At 40.6% G+C, this 25,470-nt stretch overlaps 2 protein-coding genes across 2 annotated transcripts; one reads left to right on the top strand and one right to left on the bottom strand.

Annotated features, from left to right (window-relative positions):
* The first annotated feature begins 14,112 nt into the window (after positions 1-14,112).
* On the top strand, positions 14,113-17,933 carry prss23 (serine protease 23). The gene is made up of 2 exons (XM_061726330.1): positions 14,113-14,348; positions 15,758-17,933. The coding sequence occupies exon 2, from the start codon at positions 15,766-15,768 to the stop codon at positions 16,933-16,935; it is 1,170 nt and encodes a 389-aa protein (XP_061582314.1). The 5' UTR covers positions 14,113-14,348; positions 15,758-15,765; the 3' UTR covers positions 16,936-17,933.
* A 643-nt stretch (positions 17,934-18,576) lies between these two features.
* cfl1 (cofilin 1) lies at positions 18,577-24,608 on the bottom strand. The gene is made up of 4 exons (XM_061725545.1): positions 24,494-24,608; positions 21,360-21,670; positions 21,199-21,275; positions 18,577-19,556 (listed from the first exon to the last, which is right to left on the bottom strand). The coding sequence occupies exons 1-4, from the start codon at positions 24,494-24,496 to the stop codon at positions 19,444-19,446; spliced, it is 504 nt and encodes a 167-aa protein (XP_061581529.1). The 5' UTR covers positions 24,497-24,608; the 3' UTR covers positions 18,577-19,443.
* Positions 24,609-25,470: the final 862 nt, after the last annotated feature.

Here is a 25,470-nt window from a genome sequence, read left to right as displayed (position 1 = left end):
GATAGGAGGCTCCGTAAAATGAACTCCAGCACCACCTTCGGCTTGTTTGTTTCTTGTTTATCTCCATGTTACTCAAACAGCCTTTTGATCATCCGGTGCGAGAAGAAGCTTCATCTGTTTCTGGCACTTTAAACGGCTGTATAATGAAGCATCATCTTGCATGTAGTCAGAAGTGACTGCCAACTTTATGGTTTCCTTTTTTTTTTGTTCTTCTTTTTTTTGATGATAGAGGCCAAAGATCCAGAGACTCTCACCACCCAGCTCTCTTGCTGGGAACAGCAACAAGAAAAAAGGTCAGGTGGAGTCCATTGTTAGAGCTGTCACGTCTCTGATTTATGGCAGCAGGTTCACGCTGTTCACGGTGCCTTGACTCGCTCACAGTTTCCATATTTTTGTTTCTTACACAGGAAAAGACAAGATATGATTTAGATGGGAAGCAGCAAGCGCACTCTGGCCTCTTGGTCTTCACAACGACCCTGCTGCTTGCGTTTGAGCTACAGCTATCAAACTCTTTTTTTCTAACAAGACATTTGATGATGGTTACCGTACCTACAGAAATGACCAGGAACTATTAAATATTGCGTGGTACAATTCCTTTGAAGTAAACACATGTGTTAGACAATCCAATGCTGAAATGTGTCATCCAATGAAATAAAGCACCTGTATTAACGAGGCAGAGCGGCAGGTTTTTGATATAGATGCAGCTTTGTGCCACTGGAATAACTGAAAAGAAATGAAATGACCTTCAGCAGGATTTTTATCACTGAAACAGTTCCAGTAAAGGTCCTAGTTGACCTTGGCACCTGCAAAAGGCAGCTGTGGGATGTCTACATGTTTTGCTATAACTGTTGGAGGACTTTTTCATTCCAAGTAGGAAAAATAAGTTTAAAAAAGCATTAGCGCTGCACCGACAGGACAGCTCAGGGAAGAGAACGTCTGTGGGGTTTTTTTTTTTCTGTCCTCTGTGGTGTTTGTTGTGGGTGACTTGGCGGCTGAGTGGAGCTGCTTTGGTTCTGCTGAGCCGGTGCTCTTTAAGTTGACATTCATTCAACACCCTGCCAAGTCAGTGGCTCATAATTCAACAACACCCTCTGGCTCCAAAAGCCCTGCATGGGAGGAGAGTGGAGGCAACACAAATACTGCACACAGCTCACGGAGGGAGATGCAGGGAGAACGACCTCCTTGAGGTTGTGTGTCTCCTCCAACCAGCTACCTTGCCGTTTGCAAACATTTCCTTTTTCTGCTCATTGTAGGTGTAAAAAGTCTGCAAAAGTTCCAGTCCACAACAAGCAGAGTTATTGTTCCCCCTAAAAAACGGTTCTTCTAAGCTGCCCGGAACGCCTCATTTTATCGTCCAGCCTTTTCTTCTCGACACCTACGTCAGCATGTGATGCAGCTGCATAATATTTCCCTGTTTTCCCTAATTTGTTTGATAAAAGCAAAGAAGAAGGACCTGCTTCACAATTCAACATTTTGATCAGTCCGAGCAGACAGGCATCAAAGTTTATCAAAGTGAGCTTTTCATCATCACGAGAACAACAATGAAGCTAACAAACAAACAAACTGACAACAAAGAACAAGAATTTCTGCTCTTTAAAAAGATTAATCAATACAATCAATCAATACTTTTCAAGGTCTTAAGAGTCTGTTGGATGTTTTGAACTTTGTTTTAAATGCTGATATAGATCGTCAGTCTTCCAGGTCATGGTTTTCCTCAAAGCATGAAATCAAAGGTAACTCGACTTCTTTATGATTCAACTTTTTGACAATTTGCTTTACAGGCTTTTTTCTTTTTTTAAACAAATAACCACACAAATATTTTATTGATAACCAGTACTTCAAAGTCCAGTTATTGCTTTTAATTTTTCCTCCCTGGTTCTGATCTTTTCATCACAGCAAATCATGTTTAAAATAATAATTATAAAAATAAATGGAAGACAGTTCAATTGGGATTTTTATAAATTGCATAGACATTTGCCATAAAGTAGAAGAAGCAAGTGTCTGTGGGAGCAGATCTGGGCAAAGTAATAATGTTACTTAACTGGATCTTGGTGGGAGTTGAACGTCAGGACACACAGCTGCCACCCAGCTTGGTCTCTGCTAAGATCAGGACTGTTCTACTTTTTTCCTTTTCATTTAGTGCAGTTTCAGACTTCGGCCTGCACTGAGCTTCCTTGCATGTTTTGGGGAACAGAGGGAACAATCGCAGTGAAGTTTTAGATATAGTAAAAAGTTATTACGTTTCATCTTTGACTCTATTCTCTATTTTTCTATATCTAGAATAATAATTTGCTACAGGATATTATTTCCTGTTTATACTGATTTTCCAGCTTCAGAAACAAATCCTTCCAACTGTTCTCCAATAGGATGCCTGATGATTTCTCCAAGTTTCATGGGGTTAAAGGTTTTTTTTTTTTTTTTTGTGTTTTAATCAGATTTATCATAAACAGACATGCTTTGGCAAAGTCTTTGTGCTCATCACAAATTCACATACACTCACGTCCACTGAGCTTTTTGTTCATGTGGAGGCGCGTAGCCTTCAGATGAGTTCACAATGAAGCACTTGTTGCTGGAATGTTTTGTCATTGCTCTGATGTCTTTTTGGAGCTGTAAATCTCCATTGAATCTGCTGTCTGTTCCATTTATAAACCACAATCAGCCATGGATTGAATTCTGCTCAAAAACAATAAGCTCCAACTGAGCACAAAGCAGAGATATGCCATGCTGGAATCCCTTTATGAGCTTCATCTATGTGTCTGTAGATGAATAGAAAACTAGTCCCGGGGACAAAACCCTTAAACCAAGCTTGTGGCTGATCTGCATAGAGAGTGGTATTCTCGAGGAAAATGAGCTCCACCGCTCTCAGGGCTCTGTTGGGACCCTGGACTGTTTGTGTGTGATATGCAGAGTTTAAAAGGATTAAACTGTGGGTGTGAAGTTGCCCTGAGCACTTGGACAGCAATGAAGCCCATTCTGAAGTTATTATGTGTTCAAAGCTCACAAGGACAAGAGATGCATGATCTTGTTATTCCCAGATGAACAGGAAAAGGTTCCAGTAAAAAAAAAAAAGAAAAAGAAAGATGCAGGGCCAAACCTCAGTGAATTCCTGACGAGGGAAAGAATGCTGCTAAAGAAGCAATGTTCTTGCTCTTTAAGGACCTATTTTTTTCTAGCACATTCTTTTGACTTGCTCAGCTCTTTGTTTACTTGCGCAGCTAGAGCCAGAATCATGAAAGTAACTGTAGCGGTTATCTGGTGATGAGTGGTGAGCTGCACAGATAACACATAACTTTGATTTACTGGTCACATGTGCATCTGGCTGCATTTCCGTGTTGTTTGCACACAGGTTGTTTATCACATTGCCTAGGAAATGTCGGATCACTGATCCTGTCAGGATCCACATTGTTTATTAGTAGGGGAGAGATGACGCCAAATTAATATAGCATGTTATCTGTGATGATGAGCAGCTGCAGATAAGAACAGAGTGTACAGATGTGGCACCTTCCCAGTTTTGTTTGTCATGGCTGCATCTGGGCCGGATCGCTGGCAGGACACCGATGATGACTAGAAATGCACAATCAAATTCCAGCTGAGAGACAAATGCATCATTTGCTTGTCAGTTTGAACCTTTTCTGTTTCATACCAGCAAAGCTTTTGTCAATGTGATGCTAGGTGATGTGTTTATAGGAGAGAGGAAATGGATGAGTATGGTTCACATCTAAAACTAAAGCTTTATATTCAAAATTACATTTCACCTGAATAATTTTTCACATTTTGTGAAATCACAAAATGTTTGTCAGCTTTTCTTCTGAGTCTTCAGAAATTCCAACTTGTGAAAATATTAGAAGTTTATTTAATTTGAATGTGAACGAGAGACCAGTGAAAGAATGCATAATTACAAAATGAGAACGTCAGAAAGAAGATCTACATCTAACAAACAAAGAAAAAAATAAGCAATCAAAGGAGATATATTATGAAAAAATACCTTTAATGTACCTGAGAGCATATGTGTGTGTCTGAAGTTACTACTAAGCTAGAATAGAATAGAATATACTTTATTGTCAATGTACCTGGGTACAGTGAGATTGGAAGCAGCATCACCTCTCCAGTGCAAGACAAATAAGAAACAATAGTGCAAACAATAAGAAATATAGGATATAAGAAATATAAATAATATAAAAATATAAGAACGGTTAAGGTGCATTTGAGTAGTGAAGACCTGAGATTCTATTTACAGACGATAGTATTTAGTTACACATGTAGTGGAATATTGCACAGATAGAAGTATTGCACGGTAAAAAAAAAAAAAAGCTAAGCTAAGAATCTCTGACATGACACAATAGTGTCACTTTTGTGGGGTTTTTGTGTTCCTGTTTCATCACAGACCCAGATAACAGCAGAACTATCCAGCCTCCCCATCTGTGTCTTCACCCACACCTTCACATCATGCAGCATTTGCTGTAGTTCAGAACTGCAATACCAATTTCAACCAAGTGCTTCAACAAGAGGCGTGGAGTCAATTAAAGTCTCTGACTCCACTCCTTAAAACCACCTAATGTGAACAAGGCTGGTATTTTGCCCAACCCAAGACACAGACATCTCCTTGATGTGAAATCTTGAGCTGAGAGAGATGAAATACTAATTTTCATGAAACAATCCAGAAGAAAACACTTCTTTGAGGAATTTTCCACTGGAATCTAATTCATGAATTCTTCTCCAGTTGCTGGTTGCATAGTTGTAACCGAGCTCTAAGACACATCTGCAAAATGAGGATTTATTTCCAGTTAATTAAAGAAAGTTGTGGAACATTCACCACTTCCAAGAGACAGACTCTCGACAGTTAAAAGCTGTCTTTGCACTGCGGTTGGTTGGCAAGGTCTCGTATATCAGTACATAATAAGAAGTGAATCTACTCTTTATTGTTTCTTAAAAGTAGATGAATAAAACCTCATTATTTAAAAAAATGTACAGCAAATGCATTGAAGAACTTGAAATTAATTGTCTTTTGCATTGTTTTTCATTTCATGAAATGTTTCAGGAAACACAACATTTCAGATTTTGGGGAGACATGTCTTTCTTCTTTCTCTTTGTTTTTGGTTTCTTGGTTATGCTTCTAGTATGACGGGTTGGAGTTAAATTGCACACACACACACACACACACACTGGCTGAATTCTTCTCCTCACTGAGGCCGGTCAAGGCTTCCTTGTTACCTGGCAACCACGTTGTTCCTGTGGGCGGGTCATGTGTGAGGTTTCTGGTGATAACATTCAGGAAAGCTCTCCTGTGGACTCAGGTGTCTGTAGGACTCCATTCAGTTGTAATTGCTCGCTGTGATGAGAGACGACACAGAGAGCACAATGTGGCATTTATCAAGTGGCTTCTAGGATGTCAGTCGTGTCAACATGGATTGTTTGTAAAACAGATGGGTAACCCTGATATCTCATCAGAAAATCATGGGTTTCTACAGGTGACAGGTAAATAAAAGTCAGCATTCAACATGAGCTGATATTGTAACTGAGCCAGAAACACTGCACGATTGACAAATATAATGTTTTCCTGTCAAACAGTTCAATCTAAGCAATGTTATGCATTATATAACTGAGTATCTTTGTGTGTATTTTGGTGGAAAATTGTACCTATTACATATTGTACATATATATATATCTTTTTTTTTAATCTGTTGCCATAGGTGCCTAAATGTTTCAGGTCCAAGGTTTCAGGTTCAGGTATAAGCTTGAGTGTTATACTTACACACTTCAGGGTTGAAATGTGCCTGCAGGAGATGTTCACACACAGGAGTGTCAGTAGGAATGTTCGCTCTGAGGCTGTAAATATTTGGGTCTGTTTGCTGAGTCTTTTACAAAGGATTTGTTCCTGCGCTCAAATGACCTGAATGCTTTAGTCTCTGTGTCGTCCACGGAAACAGCTTCGGGAGGTGTGATTTATCTCACGTGGCAACGTGGTGTGTAGTTGCCCATTCTGTGTTCCCATCACAGCCTCTTTTGATGGTTTCCTAATATCCAAACTGTTTTGAAGCCATGAAAACCTTACCGACATGACTTCAGATCCACATGTTTGTATTTTCCACAACTAGTAACAGCTGGGGTATGTATCAGCACTATTGATGGAGACTCCAGGGATGATTCTGCATAACCTCTGGTCTCCTGTATATCTCAAGATTCCCATGATTCTCTCAGGAATTTTCCACTCTGATTTCATTTAAAAGTTACCCAGACCCACGCATTGGTTATCATTCTTGAGTTCCTATCACGTATTTTGGCGCTGATCTTTTTTAATCTTACACTGAGGCCCGTGTGGAGCCTTCATTTGTGGGAAACTGAAGACGAAGAATCTATTTATTTTATTGATTTCCCTGTTGGACTGTGTTGTTCCAATTTTACGTAACCATAATAATATCAACTATCGCTATTAAAAGGGTGTGGGACCTAGTTGCACTCTAAACTTTACATGCACGTCTACACCGAGCTTTGCTCATTTGGTCAACATTTTTATTGAGAAGCAATATTGCAGGTGCAGTTTTTATCCTCTTCATTTTTGTTTTATTCCTGGTAGAAACTTACATTTTGACAAGTGATTTAAAGTTGATAGGGGGATTTATTTTGCTTTTTGGAACTATAATTCAAAAATACTCAATTAAATCAACAGATGCTCCTCTCCTCTTCATATATCCAAGACAGGGGCTTACGTTAATGTTGTTACAGGAGACTAAAGGACAGCAAATCACTTGGGATGATTTCCAGCCTCTGTACCAGACTCCCTCCTACACCCTGCCCAGACTGGTTAAAGATATGAGGAGACGAACTCTCCACCTCGCTCCTGATGGATTTCATCGCAGTCAGTTTGCATTCCTCACTTCATGTTTTTGCTAACTGTACTTTTCTTTTTTCTTTTTTTCTTCCTCTTGCCGTTCATGCAGCCAAACCTAAATGACATCATGCCGCGGGGAAGTCAGGCTGAATACATACCCACGAGGCCCTGCAGGAGAACCAGGGACCAAAGGCAGGGAGGGTATCCACTTAACGGGAGGACAAAGTATTTATCAGAGAGGAAAATCTTACGTCTGAAAAGGTAATCCCTGGAACAAATTGAGCTCTTTGTCAAGTTGTGCAACAACAAGGGGGACTGAAATGTGGAAAATATCTGTCCTGTTTGGACCCAATGATGAGGAGAGAATGAGGAGAGGCAGATGAAAAGGGAGGGCTTTGATAAAAAGGAAAGGAGTGAAGAAGTGATAAATACATCTAGATGAAATAAAGGGGACATAAAACATGGATGTAAAGTGTGGTGAGGAGAAAGGGGACATTCTTTGTGTTCTGCTCTTTAAAGAGCAGCTCTGTGAAAAGGCGGCTGTGTCTGCAGTAGCAGGAGGGTCCGGCTGAGAGTGGGTCAACACATACAGGACTGTTATGAAAGGTTCACTGTTTTAAAGCTCATATGGCTTGTTTGGATCACAAGCCAATTATGAGATTAAAGAGTCTGGAGAAAACCCTGTGATCCAGTTAATAAATCCCTAAATTGCTTAGAGAAACTGTCGCGGGGCCCTCACAGCAGGTCAGGTCACACAGTCCTGATCTCATGGCCCACCATGTTGACATGAATATGACCAAATGTATTTTTTTCAGTCTAATTTTCAAATACAGACACACGAAAGGAACAAACTCTTCTGGTGCAATATGGACCTGTTACAGGCTTTAACTTGTTCTCAGTGCTACTGCACGACCTCCATGGAAATTTAAGGTATGCCTGCTCATATATTCCCAGTGTGAACTCACTCATCTGGAATCCAGCTACCACTTATGAGAGCTATTATAAAAAAATAAATCTACTCAAACACCATAATTATGAGGAAAATCGAACTGTTTCAGCTTCCCTGATTTGTTTTACTCTCACCTCCCTTCATCAGATTTCCCAAGTGGTCAGAAGTTAATGGCCATTTCTCCAGAGGCTGAAGACAAAAAAAAAAACCAAAAAAAAATAGGTCACTGCTTTAATGAATCATCTTGGAAAGTGTGACTGTCAGTATTAGGCAGAAAAAGTGTTGAGAGTTGGGTGCTCGCTGAGGAGCGAGGTCAACAATCTTCAGAACTGGAGCAGTAAAGACGATGAACACGTCATTATTTTCCTGAAGTATGTTACCTTTCCTCTTAGAGAAACTTTTTTTCTTTACACCAACAGTCATGAATCACTGAACTCAGCTGCGGTTTGTTGTTCACCACAGTCTTTACTCAATAACTTTGACATGCTGTCTTTTCTGGCCGTTCCATGTTGTTGATGGTGGAAAATGTCTTTGTCTCATTTAAAAGGAATGCTGTCTACACAGTGGCAATATGGTCTAGTCTCATGTTTGTGCAGTTGTCTATTGTGAAGAGAAGGCACAAAATATGTCCCCTCTCAAAGAAATGATGCTATGTTTGGCTTGTCACATCTTCAAATAAAACATTGCCTGCTTGCAGGACTGGGAAGGTGGTGCAGAACCTTGCACAGCTTCTCCATGAGCTGGCGTGGGTTTTTATTAGGAATTTCAGTTTTTTCCACCACACACAGTTTTCAGACAGACATGTAAGATGGCTTGGTGATTCTAAATTGTGACAGATAGGGGACGTGCCCAAGGTTAGTCCCACCGCAGGTATAGAGAGTGAATCCTGAGTAGGAAGAAGCAGATGTAGATGATGCGTGGATGGAGGGATTTCTCTGCAGTGTTCATGGACACTTTTCACTGCTGAAGGTAAAAAATGTAACTCTGACCGACCTTCTTAAAGTACATTTAACCTGATAAATAACCTCTAATATAGTTCTAATGTGTGAGATTTCTGCATCTTCCATTAAAGAGATGAGGTAGGGACCCCTGGCTGACGTAACAGAATGTCTCTGTTGTAAAAAGCCCAGTCAGTAGTTTCACCTGCTGGTCTAGCCAACAACATGAAGACCTCTTCTGGCAACCTGATATTAAAGAGTTGCCAGTGAAATGAGAATCCCATCTGGTGTCCATGTAAGACTAAGCACAGTCTGTGACGTGGTGTCCCTCATCTGCAGAGCATTGAGGAAAAAATATGCCATCAAACAGTAGCAGCAGTGTGTCAGTGTCATGAAGTGGATTCTCGGGCCAGGAATGTTCTTTCATCCGGAGCTGACGTGTGTTCGCTGTGTTTAATTATCTTTCCCCCCAAACACCAAAGACATGTGACTTAGGGAGATTTACTGCTTATTTTCACAGAAACACCTGAAGTGACCGTGACGACTTCACAATGCATTACACGGAGATGGCACATGTTAAAAGAACGCGCTGGAGACCACCGTCTCCTAATTTTCTTGGTTACCAAGGTAGCTGGTCTTTTCCTTATGATGACATGCTGAACAAATTATAATGTTTTATAAAGTTTTAGTTTTAGATAAAGTTGACATACTCTGGCTAAAGACAAAAAATATCCTAAATAGGATAAAATAGAAAAAAAAATGTAAAAAGAAAAAGAGCATTTCCCTCACTGGACTCAACTCCAATCCTGAGTTTGATCTGAACCAGAGAATTTGTGCATCATCCACACGTGCTGAAACTGACCTGCAGTAGCTTTGTTTCTATAATGGTAGCAAATAATTTGGACATATTACACTCCACCAACATGTCATGCGAGAACATGCTGCCCTGAAACCTGTTTATGCTCTCTTTCCAAGCATGCTGGGAGTTTTTCTTTCTTTGTTTCTTTCTTTCTTTGTTTCTTTCTTTGTTTCTTTGTTTCTTTCTTTCTTTCTTTCTTTCTTTCTTTCTTTCTTTCTTTCTTTCTTTCTTTCTTTCTTTCTTTCTTTCTTTCTTTCTTTCTTTCTTTCTTTCTTTCTTTCTTTTTTTCTCCAGCCCATTTTGACCCTTGACTAGAATAAGCAGGTAAAGCCTGAACAATTAAAGCCTGAGTTAACGCAGACAAGTGTAACAAGTGATTTTGAAAATGAAAGATTGTTTCCAGCAGATGCTTTTTAACAAGGCCGTTATTTTCTTTACCTGTCAGATGTGCTGCAGGTGGCTCTTCTGAAGAATAAACCTCAAGTGAACCTTGAAAGATGTTTGACAAGGAACCACTAATTAAGTGTACCAGGACAGGTGGTAGCATAGGATGGGACACACCGACAAACAATATCAAATTGAGAAAGGTACACTGGAGCATTTATTTCTTAAGGAAGAAGTTTTGATGGAGTTTACTAAAATGTAGTTTAAAAAGTTTTGTTGCTGTTTAAACTTTATATCTTTCAGGGTTGTCTTTACTATATTACTCTATAACAACGACTAATACTTAAAATTATGCCACAATGCCACATAGGATGTAACTGCTTTTTATTGCTTTACTTATTCTACTTACTTACAATCAATAACTTCTGAGTATTACATCTATAGATGCCAGTAGCTGTTTTTGTTCTTATGGTTTTGGGGTTATTCGTAGTATCATTTTTAGTTGGAGCAAAATCTGCAACACTTTTACAACCATTCAAGTGCTGACTGGAAGTACTATTCAGAGCTGTTGCTTCTTGATTTTTTTTAACATTTTTTTATTGTAATAGCACATTGTAAATCTGACAGAACCGAAGCCAGGTAGCTCAATGCCTCATGCACGCACACGCACAGGGAGCGGCACAGAGAGAGAGGAAATATCTTGTACTTTGTATCTGCAACAGAGGCATGCAGTGATACCATCATGCTGAGTTCATGTTTACACCTTCTAGCCATTTTTCCCTCCACATTCTTTACCTGCTACAATGGTTTCCCTCTCTGTCTCAGAGGCATATTACCGTACAGTTGATCTGTCAACAAAACACTGTCCACTGTTCACTGAGGGTCTTATTAAGGGCTGCAGGGCAGGTTGGGTAGGTGTTCCCTATCAGATGACAGCAACCACATTGTGCTTTCAGCCTTCCTTGTGTCCTTGTTGGGACATTCCACGACTTTCCTGACAGCACCGTCATTGTGACTCGGAGCTCTGTTTCCAGCACCCATAGAGCTGCACCCAGATCTTTGAAAGCGTCGGTGCATTCTCCTAAATTCCACAGGTTTGCAGATCTGAAGGACCTCCTTGGAAATCAAGGTCACAGGACGCTGCAGCCAACACGTCCCAACAGTCTTCTGCCTGCAGGCTACGAGTCCTACCAGAGTTTATGTTTTCTTTAATCAATCAAACCTCTTGGCGCTGTTGAAGAGCAGTCACGCCAGAAACAAGATTTTTCTTGTTTATTTTTAGGTGTTGGCTACTTAAGTAAATGCCAAAAGCTTGATATAATAGTGTGATCTGTTGGTAAGTTTGAGAGAAACAGTCAGTGATCCATTTAATTGAATGTGAAATTTTCTGTAACAATAAAGTTTGACTGAAAATACTGAATTATCTTGACTGTATAGCGCCTTAAAATAGGTATATGTTTGAAACCCTTTTGACTTTGTCATAAAAATGCACTGGAGATTCCCCCTTTGTTTTTTAATTATGATTACTGGCACTTCTGCATGAAAAGAACAAATTAAAGTAAGGAAATGGGGCTCTAATATTAATGTTCTAGTTAAGTAACATTACCTGTGGAATAACTGAGGTGTTTTGAATCTTACATTTAAACCTTTGTTTGTGGCTTAAAATGCCCTTTCCTGGACTTCATTTGCCAAACTTTATTTGACAAATATTATCATTGTCTACACTTGAAACGCTGATAATAATAAAGATTCATTCTGCAAAACGTATTGATCGAACAATTAAACCGATGACAGTTCTGTAGACTTCATCTGCACTTTAACACTACAGTATTTACCAGAATTCTAAATATTAACATGTTTTACTAAATTCATGAACATGATAGGCTTACTGAAGAGATTATAGTATGAGTATGATTGCAATAGAGAACATGAATGTAAAGTAACACCTGGATTAATTTAGATGTCATATTATATTCCTGATTCTTCTGAGGATTTCTTGTTGTATGCAAGAACCTTCATACAAACTTTTGGCATTGTGTTTTATTGCACACACTGGAGTCCCTGAAGTCCTCTTCAGTCCACTTTTGTTCCTCGTAACCAAATTTGCCCACTGCATAAATGCTGTGGTAGCGGGAAAAAAGGACAAAATAAGTTATAACAATATAATTTTTCTTAATATAAGTATCCATCACTCAGTTTTTTCCATTTTCCAACAGATTTAGCCACTTTGACCAACTTTTCAGCCAAGCAAATCAAAAGTAAACCAGACTCATTTTTGTTGATTGTGGGTCACAGCAAACTTCCACTGGAAGGTTCCTAAAATAATTTGGGTTGAATTTGGGCTCCTTCAGCCGATCCACAATAGGAGGAGCTGAACTGCAGGCAAGCATTTGCAACAGGACATACCGTTTCAAATCTTGTTTTTTTGGTGGTGAAATAATTGTTTAACCAATGCTGCGTTAGCACAAGCTGTCTGCTTTTAGCTAACCGACTTCCTTGGACTCTTCCAGGCCAACTCAAGAGTCAGTCACGCTGGTCTGTTTGTCAAATTCACAGCATTACAAAATGCATTCTTTTTAAAATATAAATGACCATGCTCTGTTTTTATTCACAGTCCATACAGTCCTAGGTGTTTTAGTAGAAAAGGTGACGACAACTTGCCAGTGGCTCTCCTGGCATCCAGTCAAAAGTCCATGACCATAATTATGCATGGATTTGCTACTTTATATAATCTTACCTGATGTGGTAAAAAAAAAAAAAAAAAAAGAAAACATACTAGCCCCTATAGTGGTCATGGATGTGAAATGTAGCTAAGGAGACCAAAACCATTTTTTGAAGCAAGCTGTAAATGGGTTTATTAGTTTGACATTTTAACATAGGTTTCAATGGAAATGGATTCACCTTTGGAGCCCTAGTGGTTAGTCGCTGAACAGCAACTGTTTCTACTTGTGAGTGCTTGGGAAAGTCTATTAGCATTTAGGTAAAAAATCCTTAAGATTATATCAATCTGCTTATTTATGCATGTATTTTTCATGAATGACCTACAAGTGGTGTAAATATTTTATGAGCCATCTTTGAAAACTGTTTACACTTGATGGACTATTTTTTTTATGTAACAGTAAACTGTAATTAAATCTGCAAGCAGCTATGAACGGGCCCTCGCACCCTTGTGCACATTCAGGCGTGCTGCAGTGGAAGCACTTGGATGACTTGCATGTAGATTCTTCAGGCCTGGACATTTAGCGGATGACACCAGCAACGACTCTCTATATCAAACTATTCAAAAGTTATGGCAGAAAGTAGGAAATATCAGATATCGACCAATCAGAAGAAGGGGCGGGGCTAATTCCTGCCAATGAAGGTCAACTACTCAAAACAGAGTCCGATGACACCATCCACAAGTCTTTATGTCAAACCATTCAAAAGTTATGGCAGAAAGTAGGAACTATCAAATATGGACCAATCAGATGAGTGGGGGGCACGCTTTTTGGCGTCAATCGTTGCCACGTTAACGCTTTTGACTGAGAAAAGTAATGCGCATCGTTGCAGGATCAAGACGCACATTTTGATGTATAACACACCTGGGTGCACGTTACGGTTCGGGCGAAAGAAGCGGCCGAAGAAATGGCATAAATTGCGCCAAAATTACACGATTAATTCAAAATGGCCGACTTCCTGTTCGGTTTCAGCCATGGCGCCAAGAGACTTTTCTTTAAGTTGATACAGGTGTGTACCGATTTTCGTGCATGTACGTCAAACCGTATTGTAGGGCTTGAGGCACAAAGTTTTCTAGGGGGCGCTGTTGAGCCATTAGGCCACGCCCATTAATGCAAACCATTAAATATCAAATTTGCACGCAAGGCCTGGCTTGCGTGCAAAATTTGGTGACTTTTGGGGCACATTTAGGGGGGCAAAAAGGCCCTCCTTTCATCAGAAAAATAAAAATTAAAAAATAAAAACGAGAAAAATAATTCCTACAGATACAATAGGGCTTTCGCACTGTAATTGCTCGGGCCCTAATTAATTAAAGGATTGTAATTTGCTGCGTTTGAACAGGCAGAAGGGCAACGGAGGGGCGCTAGGACCTTGGGGAGGGACGCTGACTGAGAGAAAACGCTCCTTGTGAGTCCAGAGGTTTCACTTGTGACTGAGTGTCTGAACTGGACAGGTTAGTGAGGGAGACCTCACACCCACGCTGCACCCTGAAACTCACTTATACATGATAGAAAACAACAAGCCTGAGTCCCTTAAAGAAGTACTGAACTCAGGAGGGGAAAAACGACCTGTCGCCAGAGATAATGAGGGAAATCAGGAGAAATGATCCTGAAGGGCTTGTCTGATGGGGAGGAAAACTTGACTGGGATGTAAACAGCGATCTCTAATTTTAAGGTAAGATGTTACATTTAATTTAATTTAACTTTGATTAAGAATTTAGGTGAAACTTTTCTGTTGTTGGTACTGCTGGGATGCCTGAAATTATCATTTACGTTGTGTTCATGGGTCCTTGCTTGCATGAAGTAGAACACACGTGTAAAATGATTCAAGATAAAAGACATAACCCATATCTCATTTTACTCTCTTGCACACATATTTCAGATTAGTCTTGTTCATTTGCAGCACAATGACTGTGAAAATATCAATCTCCATAACTTTAATCCTAAAATAATCTTTTTAATCTCATGTTACTCCCACAGCCCAAAGATCAGTGTCTACTAGAATATTCCTTCCAGTTTAATGTTATCATGCTCCTGTGAGTTTATCAGGATATCTCTAAAAGAGTCCTGCACTTTTTCCATCTCTGAAGCAGGTTTAGATTTCACCTGCCTCTCTAAAAAAGGGTTGATTAGTTGTTTAACCTATTGTCTCATTTAATAAAGAAATTCTAATATTCTACAGCCTCATAAATAGAGCTTATTTTACCACCTGACCCACGCCCAAAAGTGTGCTGCAACTATCATGTATCTAACTCCCAAACATGGAGAGAAACGACTACTTTTCCCTGTGCTCTGCTTTGCTGTGTCCTACAGAGCACCTCATAGGTGTGTGTGCATGCCCCACCCCGTCTTGTGTTAGTTGGGAATAATGCTTGGTGTGGCCACCCTGTCTCAACTTGCAGAGTTTTCACTTGTTACACACCTACTGTAGCCGTGCCACCAGTGCCTGGGGATCCACCGTCTTCAGAGGTGATCGAGCAGCTCCTTGTCCCTGCAGATCGTCCATGAAAGTCTTGTGCACTACTGCCATGTAGTCAATGAGTGATAGAACTCAAACATTCACATTTTTGACTGAGAGTTGTTTCTGCAGCCTCCCTAGTATCAGAGTCTCACCCTTTTCTTTGTTCTTTGACACTTTTTTGACATGTATGACATAAATTAAGCTGAAGTGGACTGAATTTAAATCAACTTGTACTAAAGCCTTTGTTGTGAATTGCCACGATATAAACAAGCTGAAATGTACTGAATCAAATTAATTGGAACCTCAGTCTGGAATTTCTTTGTGACCTCCTTAGCCAAATGAACATTAAAGGACTTACTTACCTTCATTCATTGGGCTGAAATCCTATTTTCTCGAAACAAGAGGTTCATTGTCGCCTAACAGACGACAAAGTTCAGTTCTGCATTGCAACACAACACTCTGTAAGGTGACCCCACATGATTTACAACCACCAGTCAACTCTGAAACAGTTCAGAGTTGGTATGTTTGAGGCTGATTTATTGGTAATGTTGCACAAAGTTGTTTGCCTGGCAAATGTTGGTATGCCCTTTTCCTCATGTGATTTTTCTGTTGTGTATTTTTAGTGTTTTCCATGATGATACCACGTGAGCTCTCCCTCCTAACTCACCTGCTCCTGCTCCTCCAGCACCTCCTACCACTCACCTTGTCCCTCCTTCAACCCCCCCACCATCCACCCATCCACATCCCCACACTGGTCCCTCATTCACCGACGCATCTCTCTCGCTCACGCTTTAGCGCTCAGGCCCAGCTGGACTTCGCCACTCACTGCAACTCCAGCTGCTTCCACAGAGGAGGGCAAGAAGAATGGAGGGAGCATCTGACTGAGAAAATGGGCTTTGAGACGCTGTATGCAGACGGCTCTCGCACCCTCACCACGGTGGACGTGGAGAGTGATGATGACAGCTTTGAAGGAGATGCACTTCTCTTGCCTCACCTGCCGCCCTGGAAGGGTCCGGGGGTCAGGCCCAGGCACCGGCGTGTGAGGCGGCAGATTTACGGAGCGGACGGGCGTTTCAACATCCAAGGGGACGACTTCCTGTTGGACTACCCTTTCTCCACGGCTGTGCGCATCTCCACCGGCTGCACCGGTGTTCTCGTGTCCCAGCGGCACGTCCTGACAGCTGCCCACTGCGTGCACGACGGGAAGGACTATGTCAATGGGGCTCGAAAGCTGAGGGTGGGGTTCCTCCTTCCTCCGTCCATCAACGGCACTAGAAACAGTGCGATGTCTGCCAAGAAGCCCGTAGTCCGCTGGGTTCGGGTGAAACGCACCCGTGTGCCAAAGGGCTGGATCCAGGGCCCTCAGGAGATCAGCATGGACTTTGATTACGCCCTGCTGGAGCTGCGCTGGCCTCACCGACGTCCCTTCATGCGCCTTTCAGTGACTCCATCCTCTGACGATCTGGCAGGGAACCGCATCCACTTTTCCGGGTTTGACAGTGATAGGCCCGGGGAGCTGGTGTACAGATTTTGCCCCGTGGAAGAAGAGTCCAGCGACCTGATATACCAGCACTGTGATGCCCGCCCTGGAGCGAGTGGCTCCGGCGTGTACGGACGAGTGTGGGACAACAGTTTGGAGCGCTGGGAAAGGAAGGTTATTGGCATTTTCTCTGGACACCAGTGGCTGGAGATAGATGGGGAGAACAGGGATTACAATGTGGCTGTGCGCATCACTCCTCTGAAGTTCGCCCAGATCTGTTACTGGGTGCATGGAAACCGACAGGACTGCATCCAGGACTAAAGAGGAGTGTTTTTAAAAGTATGGTCTGAAAAATACAAGAAAAGCACAAAGTAACTTTGAAAAAGAAAAAAATACAGGGTGGAATGTCATATTACTTGTGAAAAAAACAAGCCTGGACACCAGGAAAACAGATTTTAGATGATTTTCCCCCTATTGAGATGTCTCCCACCTGTATTTAATTTACCCTCTTTCAGTTTGGATCTAATAAAAAAATATGCCAGTGAGATCATCACGACAGCATCTTTTAGCTGCAGTCAATTACATAACAATGTCTCTGTTTCTAATGACTTTTGTGCCTTGAGCAGCTGATTGTTGTCCATCTGTGGAAGACCATAGATGATGAGAGACATGTTCTCATATTTCTTCTTTATTCAGGGACGTGTTTTAACATTTCTTCAAGAATAACTCAGATCCTTCTAGAGATTAAAAGACCTGAGCAATGCTTATGGACACCATTTATGCTTTTACATTGTTCATCAAACAGTAGACCTATATTCTTCTCATAGTTGACTGGAGACATAGAATGTTAATTTTATTCTATTTTTTTGAAAAACGCTTTATATATTTTAATAAACAGATTTATAAACGTGTGCTCTTTTTCTGTAGTGTTAGGCTGCCCTCGTGTGGTCACAGTGATTACTGCAGCTTTAAACAGTTGTGCGTCATAGTTATTTAACAACGTAGTTTTAACAAGGAAATTCACGTTAAATGAACAAACAATGGGACAGCTGAAACACTATCTGGATCATTTGGCTTAGATGAGGAAAAACAACTTGATGCTGTCAGAGGATTTTACATATTAAACCACGGTGGATGAAATATTTAATATCGAAATAACACCCAGTTCATCTTAACAGCTTATTCAAGGTCAAATGAACCCAGACTTATGGCTGCTCCTTAATCATAAAAGTCTGTTTATCTTAAGTCTTCCTCAGTTTGACTCACGGGAGCTGAAGTCAGGGTGGGATGAGTGTAGTTGGTTTGTGCTGCAGGTGTCAATTACCCTCCTGTAAGATATGTGTTCATTCCAGTGCCTGACATTGTCGTAACTTGTTTTTGGGGTGATGTGATTAGTGAAAAGTCACAACTACTTTCTGGGAGGTTGGCCTCGGACTCCTCTCCTACATCTAATAACGTTGATCAGTGAGATTTCAAGTTGTCATTCTTGGGCCTCTTCCTTCAAATTCCCATAGAAAGACTTACCGTTTCCATCTCCGCTACAAGTTTATTGTATTTTCTTTTTACTAATTCTACTCTGCTCAGATTTCTGTCATAAAATAAGGAAATGGCAGAGATGTTAGATAATTTTATAACAATTGGCAACAAGTGAAATGCAAACTTGAAATCTTCCATCTGTGTGAAAATCCTTGGAAATGTCTTGACTCAACATTTGTGTCCTTAAAAATAAGAGTTGAGTCTTTAATTTGTGCAATTACAAATTTACTTTAATTAGGTAAAGCCTCTTTATTGAGATTTAAATTGTAATAGTATCACTGAAATCAGTCCTTTAACATTTTTGTTGAGTCACTGTTGCTCTGTCAGTAATCAAGGTTTGTTCCTCATGACTAGTTACTGTGATTTAAAACCTGGCAGATGACCAAAACCTGAAACAGAAAAGTGGAAGAAGACTATAACAAGTCAGTAGTTTAGTGCTTTTTATTAGAGATAAGGAGACGATACAAAACATCCACCATTCAGTATTCAATCTAAATCTCTGATCCTTCATTTACACATCGCTCCTCATCAGACCTTCATAACACCTAAGTTTTCAAATCGAGGAAATCCTGGTTTTAACAAGTGCAAGGAATGTTTTCTGTCTACTACATAAAATGCCATGTTCTTTGACCCAGAACTGGAAATGAGAAGGAATCGCTCAAGTTTTGGAAATTGCATGTTCAGAGAAAAAAAAAAGAAAAACAAAAAAAAAACCAACACAACAATGGAATAATAACAACCCCCCAAAAAATGTATAATTAACCGTGTTACCTCACAGGTTTTGATACATCTTGTGCAATTAAGAGTGAATTAGTTCATACTACACCTAGTCTCAACTACACACACAAACTTAACTAGAAGTTTGGCAAAATAAAAAAGATGTAGTTGGAGCCATTATTTGTCAGGATTAAATGGTTGGAAAACTAAAGGTAGTTGCCTGTCCCTTTCTCTGCAATCATTCAAGTTGAACCTGGAAAGAACAAAATCTTGTCCTTAAACACAAACATGTATTTAAATTTTAATCATCATCCTTCCTCAGTTGTATCTTAAGGTTTTTCTTCATGTATTTTGTTTATAATCTTTACGTTGCATGAACTGGAATGACAGTCTGCATATTTTTTTTTTAAACTGTCAATTGAACCTAAATCCACCCATTATAACCCTCCCCAAGTGTCCCAATAATGATGCTGGTTCTTCTTTTGCCCTCTTCCACACCAAACTGGAATGAACAGCTAAACCCAACAGATGTGTCTGAAAGGCCTCAACTGAAGCCAGAGAGGAGGGGTGTAGTATTTACAAAGGGGATCCTTCCAGGCTGACTACTGAAGAGCCACCGAGCTTTTCTGCCAGGGTGTGTCGGTCTTTGAGGTCTTCCAAACCGTTCACCTGCCACTCGTGCTTAATACCTGAAATGTGAAACAAAAATCATGTTCACTCATGGGGAAAAACTAACAGACCACCATCTCTCGACACAGGCAGGTCTACATCTATAATTAGGAACAATGACATAATAGCCAGTTGACACTCGCCAAGTGAAAGTTTCCCAATCTCAGGTTTGGTTTAGGCATTTATTTGCTACACATTAACCGTAGAAATTGAATAATTATTAATACTGTAGATAACCAGGTATATCACTTAGTTTTTATAACTGTTGGGTTTCCACATACTCGGAGAATTCCCATAAAAATTAATGTAACTGATGGATATTACATATGAAAAGCATGTGAGGGGAAGTGAAGGTTTTTGAGCACAACTTAAAATGTGACGCATCAAATTGAGGCACTGTTGTAACATGACAAGTGAAATGAATGAAAATTACATTCATTAAAACAAGATCTGCCTCTTAAGGGCTGGTGCCCTGAACAGCTGTTATAAATTAAGGCCTCAACCTTCAAGGAAATCCAGCAAAAGGAACTCTGATAGTAGAAACGTATATGATGTCATATAGTAACCGCCCCTAGCACTATGGTTTAATTAAATCCATGTGTGGCTTTTTAAAACATAACCATCCAATATACACACAATCAAGGAATTGTAGTTACAGAACGTTTTTTTGTTGTTGTTAAAAACCAGTGTAAGCCATAAGAAAAACAGCAGGCTACATAGAGCCCATTTATAAACTGAAAAAGCAGAGCAACATTAGTATTCATCTGCAGTCACATTTCTTTCATTCACACTAATATTTGCTCTTCTTTGGTCTTCCAACACCACCGGTGGGAAATGAGTGCCTAATACTCCCCCATGTTTCTGAGCAAGTATCAAATATGTGATTCATTTGAACACTGTTCAGTAGAATCTTGGGTTGAAAGCCTTTCAGTAGTGTCTGTAGATGACGTCATAAAAACAGTTAATGGACCAAATATTTATAACTTAAATTCATATAGCATCGTTCAGCAACCCAAGGATGCTTTACAAAAAAGTGACTTTTGTCCATAGGTCTTATTGAAGAGATGAAAAAGCATCTTGATCCAGGTTTGGTATATGTTACGGTGGTGTAAGAGAGTTCCAGACGGGGAGGGCCGTCGAACTTAAGGATGAAAGGGACCGAAAGGGAGGACAGAGGGACAGTAGGGGGCGCAGCGGGACATTTGCATAAAGATGGAGGCCACATGCATATGCTCCCGCTGTAGGAAGTGGACTTCTTCCTGTCAAAGAGCTCAGGGACATTGGGGGTTGGGAGGTTAATGGGATGTAGCAGGCAGTTTGTGGGGGAGAATAGCAACCTGGGGTGGTTTTGCTGGTTGACAATGAGGACAATAAAAATATTTTAACCTGGGAAAGAGTCGCTTCATAAGACCTCAAATACTCTATTTAAGACTTGTGGTAGATGGTGATACTCGATCTTTTGTCGAGCCTTTTCAGTCAGTGGCCAGCGGTCAAATCTACAACAATCAGCTGAGGGGATGTGCAGAGTCAGGTGATCGCTTCCTCGAGGTTTTGAACAAGACCATTGCAGTGTTATGGAATCAGTGATGCCGAGTATGCGTCGGGCTACAGTTCATGCTGATAAAATTATTTATTTATACACACATACACGCACGCACCCACCTTCAAATTTCCTTTTGATAGCATCTTTTGAGCTGGCATAGATCATTTTGCTCTTCAAAGGAGCACTATCTGGAGCCCTGTGAAAAGGGGAAACATATTAAAGCTTAATGCCATCCCAAACAATGTCATGAACCTGCTTATGTGATGACGGCTGGCCTCACCAGAAGATGAAGACCAGGTCCTCCTTCTTTGTTTCTTTGGTCTCGTAAGTGGCGTCGTACAAAGCATAGCGACAGTCATCTGCGGGCAGCATCTTCACAAAGTCCTGGTATGGGTCCTGGACAGTGGTTCCCAAGTCACCCTGGAGGATCTCTTTTCCCTCATCCAGAACAATATTCTTGAGGTCCTTGCTCAGGCAGAACAGAATAGCCTTCTTCCTCTTCCTCTTCTCATCCTCATTTGCCTGAGCCTTGCGCACCTTCATGTCATTGAAGACTGCGATAACTTCATCTGTGACTTTCACACCGGAGGCCTGCGAAGGGAGCAGTCTGTTAATACAGTTAAATATACAACTGTCCCTCATTCTTCAAAGTACCTAACAACTTAAAAGTGGAAAAATAAGGAATAGTTTTCAAATACTCTGAAATTCGTATCTTAATTATTTTCTTGATCTCTGATAAAACATGAAGTTCAAGTGGGGAAGGGGGAAAAAAAATCCAGACGTGCCTGAAGAGGCTTTGTTAAATTGTTGACGGTGACATTGTCATATTTTTTCTGACAATACAAATTATTGTCTTAATTTTAAATAATCAAAGGCTTGACACTGATGGGACCTTTTCTACTGTTTGTTTTTGTTTATTTGTTATTGAGCCTATTAAAAAAAAAAAAAAAAAAAAAAAAGATTACATAGTCTTTAAAAAGCCACGAGTAACTACTTACATACACAAATACAGACAGGGTCAAGCTGAAGAGGTGGAAAGGATGCAACCATTAGAAGGAATTCTAATGAGGATGACTAATAAAACAGGAAGAACAAAAGGTGTGGTTGTGAAAGACGGCTATAGCTTTGTAAATCAACATGAAAATTATTTTTGGGATTTATATATATAAAAAAAAGAAAAGAATTGGCTCTGATCATATGGGTTAAGCCAGTCTGAAGTAATACTGAACAGAAAGAAAACATGACGAGTCCCGTGGGTCACAAAGTCCCCTTTGAATAGCAATAAATGAGTTCAGGTAACAGGTGTGTCTACATCCTGGTGACGGGACATGGAGTGGAAATAGTGCGCAAGTTTAGAGTCATCCATGTCCGCCATAAAAATGTCCATGTGGGCAAGGGCGTGGTCAGGAATTAAGCATTTCGGTGTAGGGTTCAGTCAAAAACAATGAGGCCTCTGTTTAAACACAGAATACAAATTAGTCACATTGCAAAGTCACAGCTGCTCCATAAACTCACTCAATCAAGTCTTCTGACTCCGTTTAAGACACTTTGCCACAAAAATATCCAGTCTCAAGAGGAAGAAAACTGATATCTACCAGTAATGTGTCATTGAAAGGAAAAAAGGAAACATGTAAAGGAAGTAGTGCGACGGGAAAGACGGAAAAGGAAAAAAAAAAAACGCAAAGCAGGACAAGGAAGACACTGCATGTTTATTCAGGGCGTTAAAGCTCAAGATGCAACATAACAGGGAATTTAAGAGTTATAACCAAGAAAGAACTGTAACCTTGCTTTTCAATAAAGTAAACAATCTAGTGTTTCTCTCAATGTTCATTGGCAGCTATGCTGAAGTTTCTACATTCTTTAGAAACTGCACAACACTTTTCCTCCACAGACATTTACAAAAACCTCCATTGCCATGGCTTTTCCGTCTGCACACAAAATAACTTGCACGGTTAAAGAGCTATTTTTGTTTCCATCTCCTCACCACCTTGGCTTTGCAACAATACTGTTTGTTAGTTGCAGCAGCAGAAATCTCCATGGTGATGATCACCATGATCTCACCTTGTCTAATCTTAACCACTAGTTACAGAATTTATGGTTCCGTGCAAAAGTGGTAACAGTTCAAGCCTGTGATTCCTTCAGTCACAGTAACAGTCAAAAATTAAAAGGCCTCACACCATACGATCAATTATTAAAAAAAATACAAAAAAAAAAAAATTAAAGAAAAAAAAAAAAGACGATGAGGTTCATTTGTTTCCATTCGGTAACATGCAGGTTGTGTTTTTTTTATAGGCATGCTGTATAAACTAGATGCGCAAGTTAAAAGAAAAAACAAAAAAAAGGATGATGCGTAGCATCTACAATAGGGGCCCGTTAGCCTTTGCTAACTTACCCAACACTACGAAAACGTTGTAAAATCAAGGTAATAACTGTATTAAAAAGATTGTACAAAGTATTGATGTATTAAATCTAAATACGGGGCTACTTTAAAACGACATCAGACAAAATGGTCTTTGCACCAAATTCAGGGTGGGGCCGTGAATGCAGCACCGCACGTGTGCGCTAGCTCTCTATATAAGGACACTCGCTCTCTATACTCTCTTTTATCACCACGGTGTCGTTTTCATTACATCTTATAATAATCTGTAGTTTTTTCCTGTATAGCAGGGATGCGAGTGATCTAATTTCAGGGGCATGTAGTGACCCAGCGTCTGGGCACGTCATTGTCGAGGAGGCCGTTTACAGACAAAGAGGTAAAAATCTCAGCTTGAATCGACGCAGGGGTTACGGCGTAGGGTACGCGGCGACGCGCACCGTACGCCGTAACCCTACGGCGTAGGCGCTGCGTCGATTTAACGCGGGACCATAAATGAGGCATTAATGGCTGTCAGTGTGTGGTGGCGGTGAAGCCCCGGGGCTGCTGCACCTGCCGGGCTGGGAGAGGGGAAATCATGGACACACAATGCAGTAAAAAACGCCAAAGCAGCGTCATGAGACGGTTAATCCAGACACGGCCCTATAAAAGAGGCAAACACGGGGAGATGGGCGCAATGGCGCCACTAGTTTTGGACGGCTGGTGTTTTTTTTAAATGTATTCTCTTATCTCAACTTCGTTTTTTTTCCCTTTTTAATATATATAAAAAAGTGCATAACAAAAATCTTTCTGCGCATATTGGTTAGTAGATTGCATTTGTGTTAAATCCTTCACTGTGCTCCATTACAGCAGCCCCGGCGCTAGCTCCGGCTGCTGCGGCACACAGCCGGCTGGACGTGTTTCATGGGGAAAAAACTAAGAAAAACGTCTGCAAAACCAACACATAGGGACCCTAAGCGGGCCATCATAGCGGAACTGAAGAGTCAGATCAGCTATGGTATGTACAGAACAATGATTTACACAAACGACGGTGAACATACCATTGTGGAGCAGTGAGCAGGTCGTGTCTGAGCAGAGAGAGCGGACTAATGGGGAAGCGGCGCGCCCGCGCAGCATGAAGAGGTCGCGGGAGCGCGCCCTGAGCGACGTCACCGAGGACGCATGCGCAGTAAGCACTGTAGCGGATGCTTTGTTTATTGTTTTCAGGTTTGCTAGAGTATTTTATCATAGTAACCCCCGAAAATATTATAATAAAATCAAAATAAAAAATATTAAAATATATATTTATATATATACACAACAATTTGCGAAAAATAAACAAAAATATATGTTTTATTTTTAATATTATGTATTTTATAAGTACGGAACCTACTGAATCGTACTCTATTTAATTAATGGGAACAACTCAAACCTACGAAAAACGAATGGTGGACAGCATTATGGGAAAAAAAGAGTATGTGAATCAATTTTAAAAAAAAGCTGATATTTGACGCAAATTATTTACTAGTGCGTGTGGAATAATGCCGCGTTCCATTTACCTCGGAAATCGGAACTGGGAATGGCAGCCATCTTGGAATGGTAACTCGGGGGTGGTGAAGCTTCTCCCACTTTCCCAGTAGGAAATCCCACTTCGAGGGGCGTTCCAGGTGAAAATTCCGACTGGGAATTGGGAAATTCCGACTTCCGAGGACAAATGGAACGCGGCATAAAAGGGCCATACACCGTTTGAGTTGGTGGTATAACACCCTTCAGACGTACAAAGCTTTAGGATACACATTTCACTTTAACATGAATCTTGAGTACATGGGCTTATTGTGTGTGTCTGTCCTTATCAGCCATATCAGTATGAAAACATGTTAATAATTATCACATTAATGGCTTCAGGAGTGATTTGTAAATGAAGCGGCCTCCTCCTCCTCCTCCATCCCTCCATCCCTCCTCCTCCTCCTCCATCCCTCCTCTCCTCGGCTCCGCCTCCTCACGCCGGTTTTGTTGAACTCACTTCCAAATATGGACA

Source organism: Cololabis saira, chromosome 7 (genome assembly GCF_033807715.1).
Source record: "Cololabis saira isolate AMF1-May2022 chromosome 7, fColSai1.1, whole genome shotgun sequence".
In the NCBI taxonomy this organism is placed as follows: domain Eukaryota; kingdom Metazoa; phylum Chordata; class Actinopteri; order Beloniformes; family Belonidae; genus Cololabis; species Cololabis saira.
The sequence above is the reverse complement of the archived record's forward strand: the minus strand, read 5'-3'. Positions and strand labels throughout refer to the sequence as shown.

Bases quoted from the DNA above. Each gene is read 5' to 3' on its own strand.
- prss23 (XM_061726330.1), top strand. From the start codon at position 15,766: ATGATGATACCACGTGAGCTCTCCCTCCTAACTCACCTGCTCCTGCTC.
- cfl1 (XM_061725545.1), bottom strand. The intron at 21,276-21,359 runs GTGAGGCCAGCC...CCCTTTTCACAG, and splicing joins GACCTGGTCTTCATCTTCTG to GGCTCCAGATAGTGCTCCTT. The intron at 19,557-21,198 runs GTGGGTGCGTGC...TTCACATTTCAG, and splicing joins TATCAAAAGGAAATTTGAAG to GTATTAAGCACGAGTGGCAG.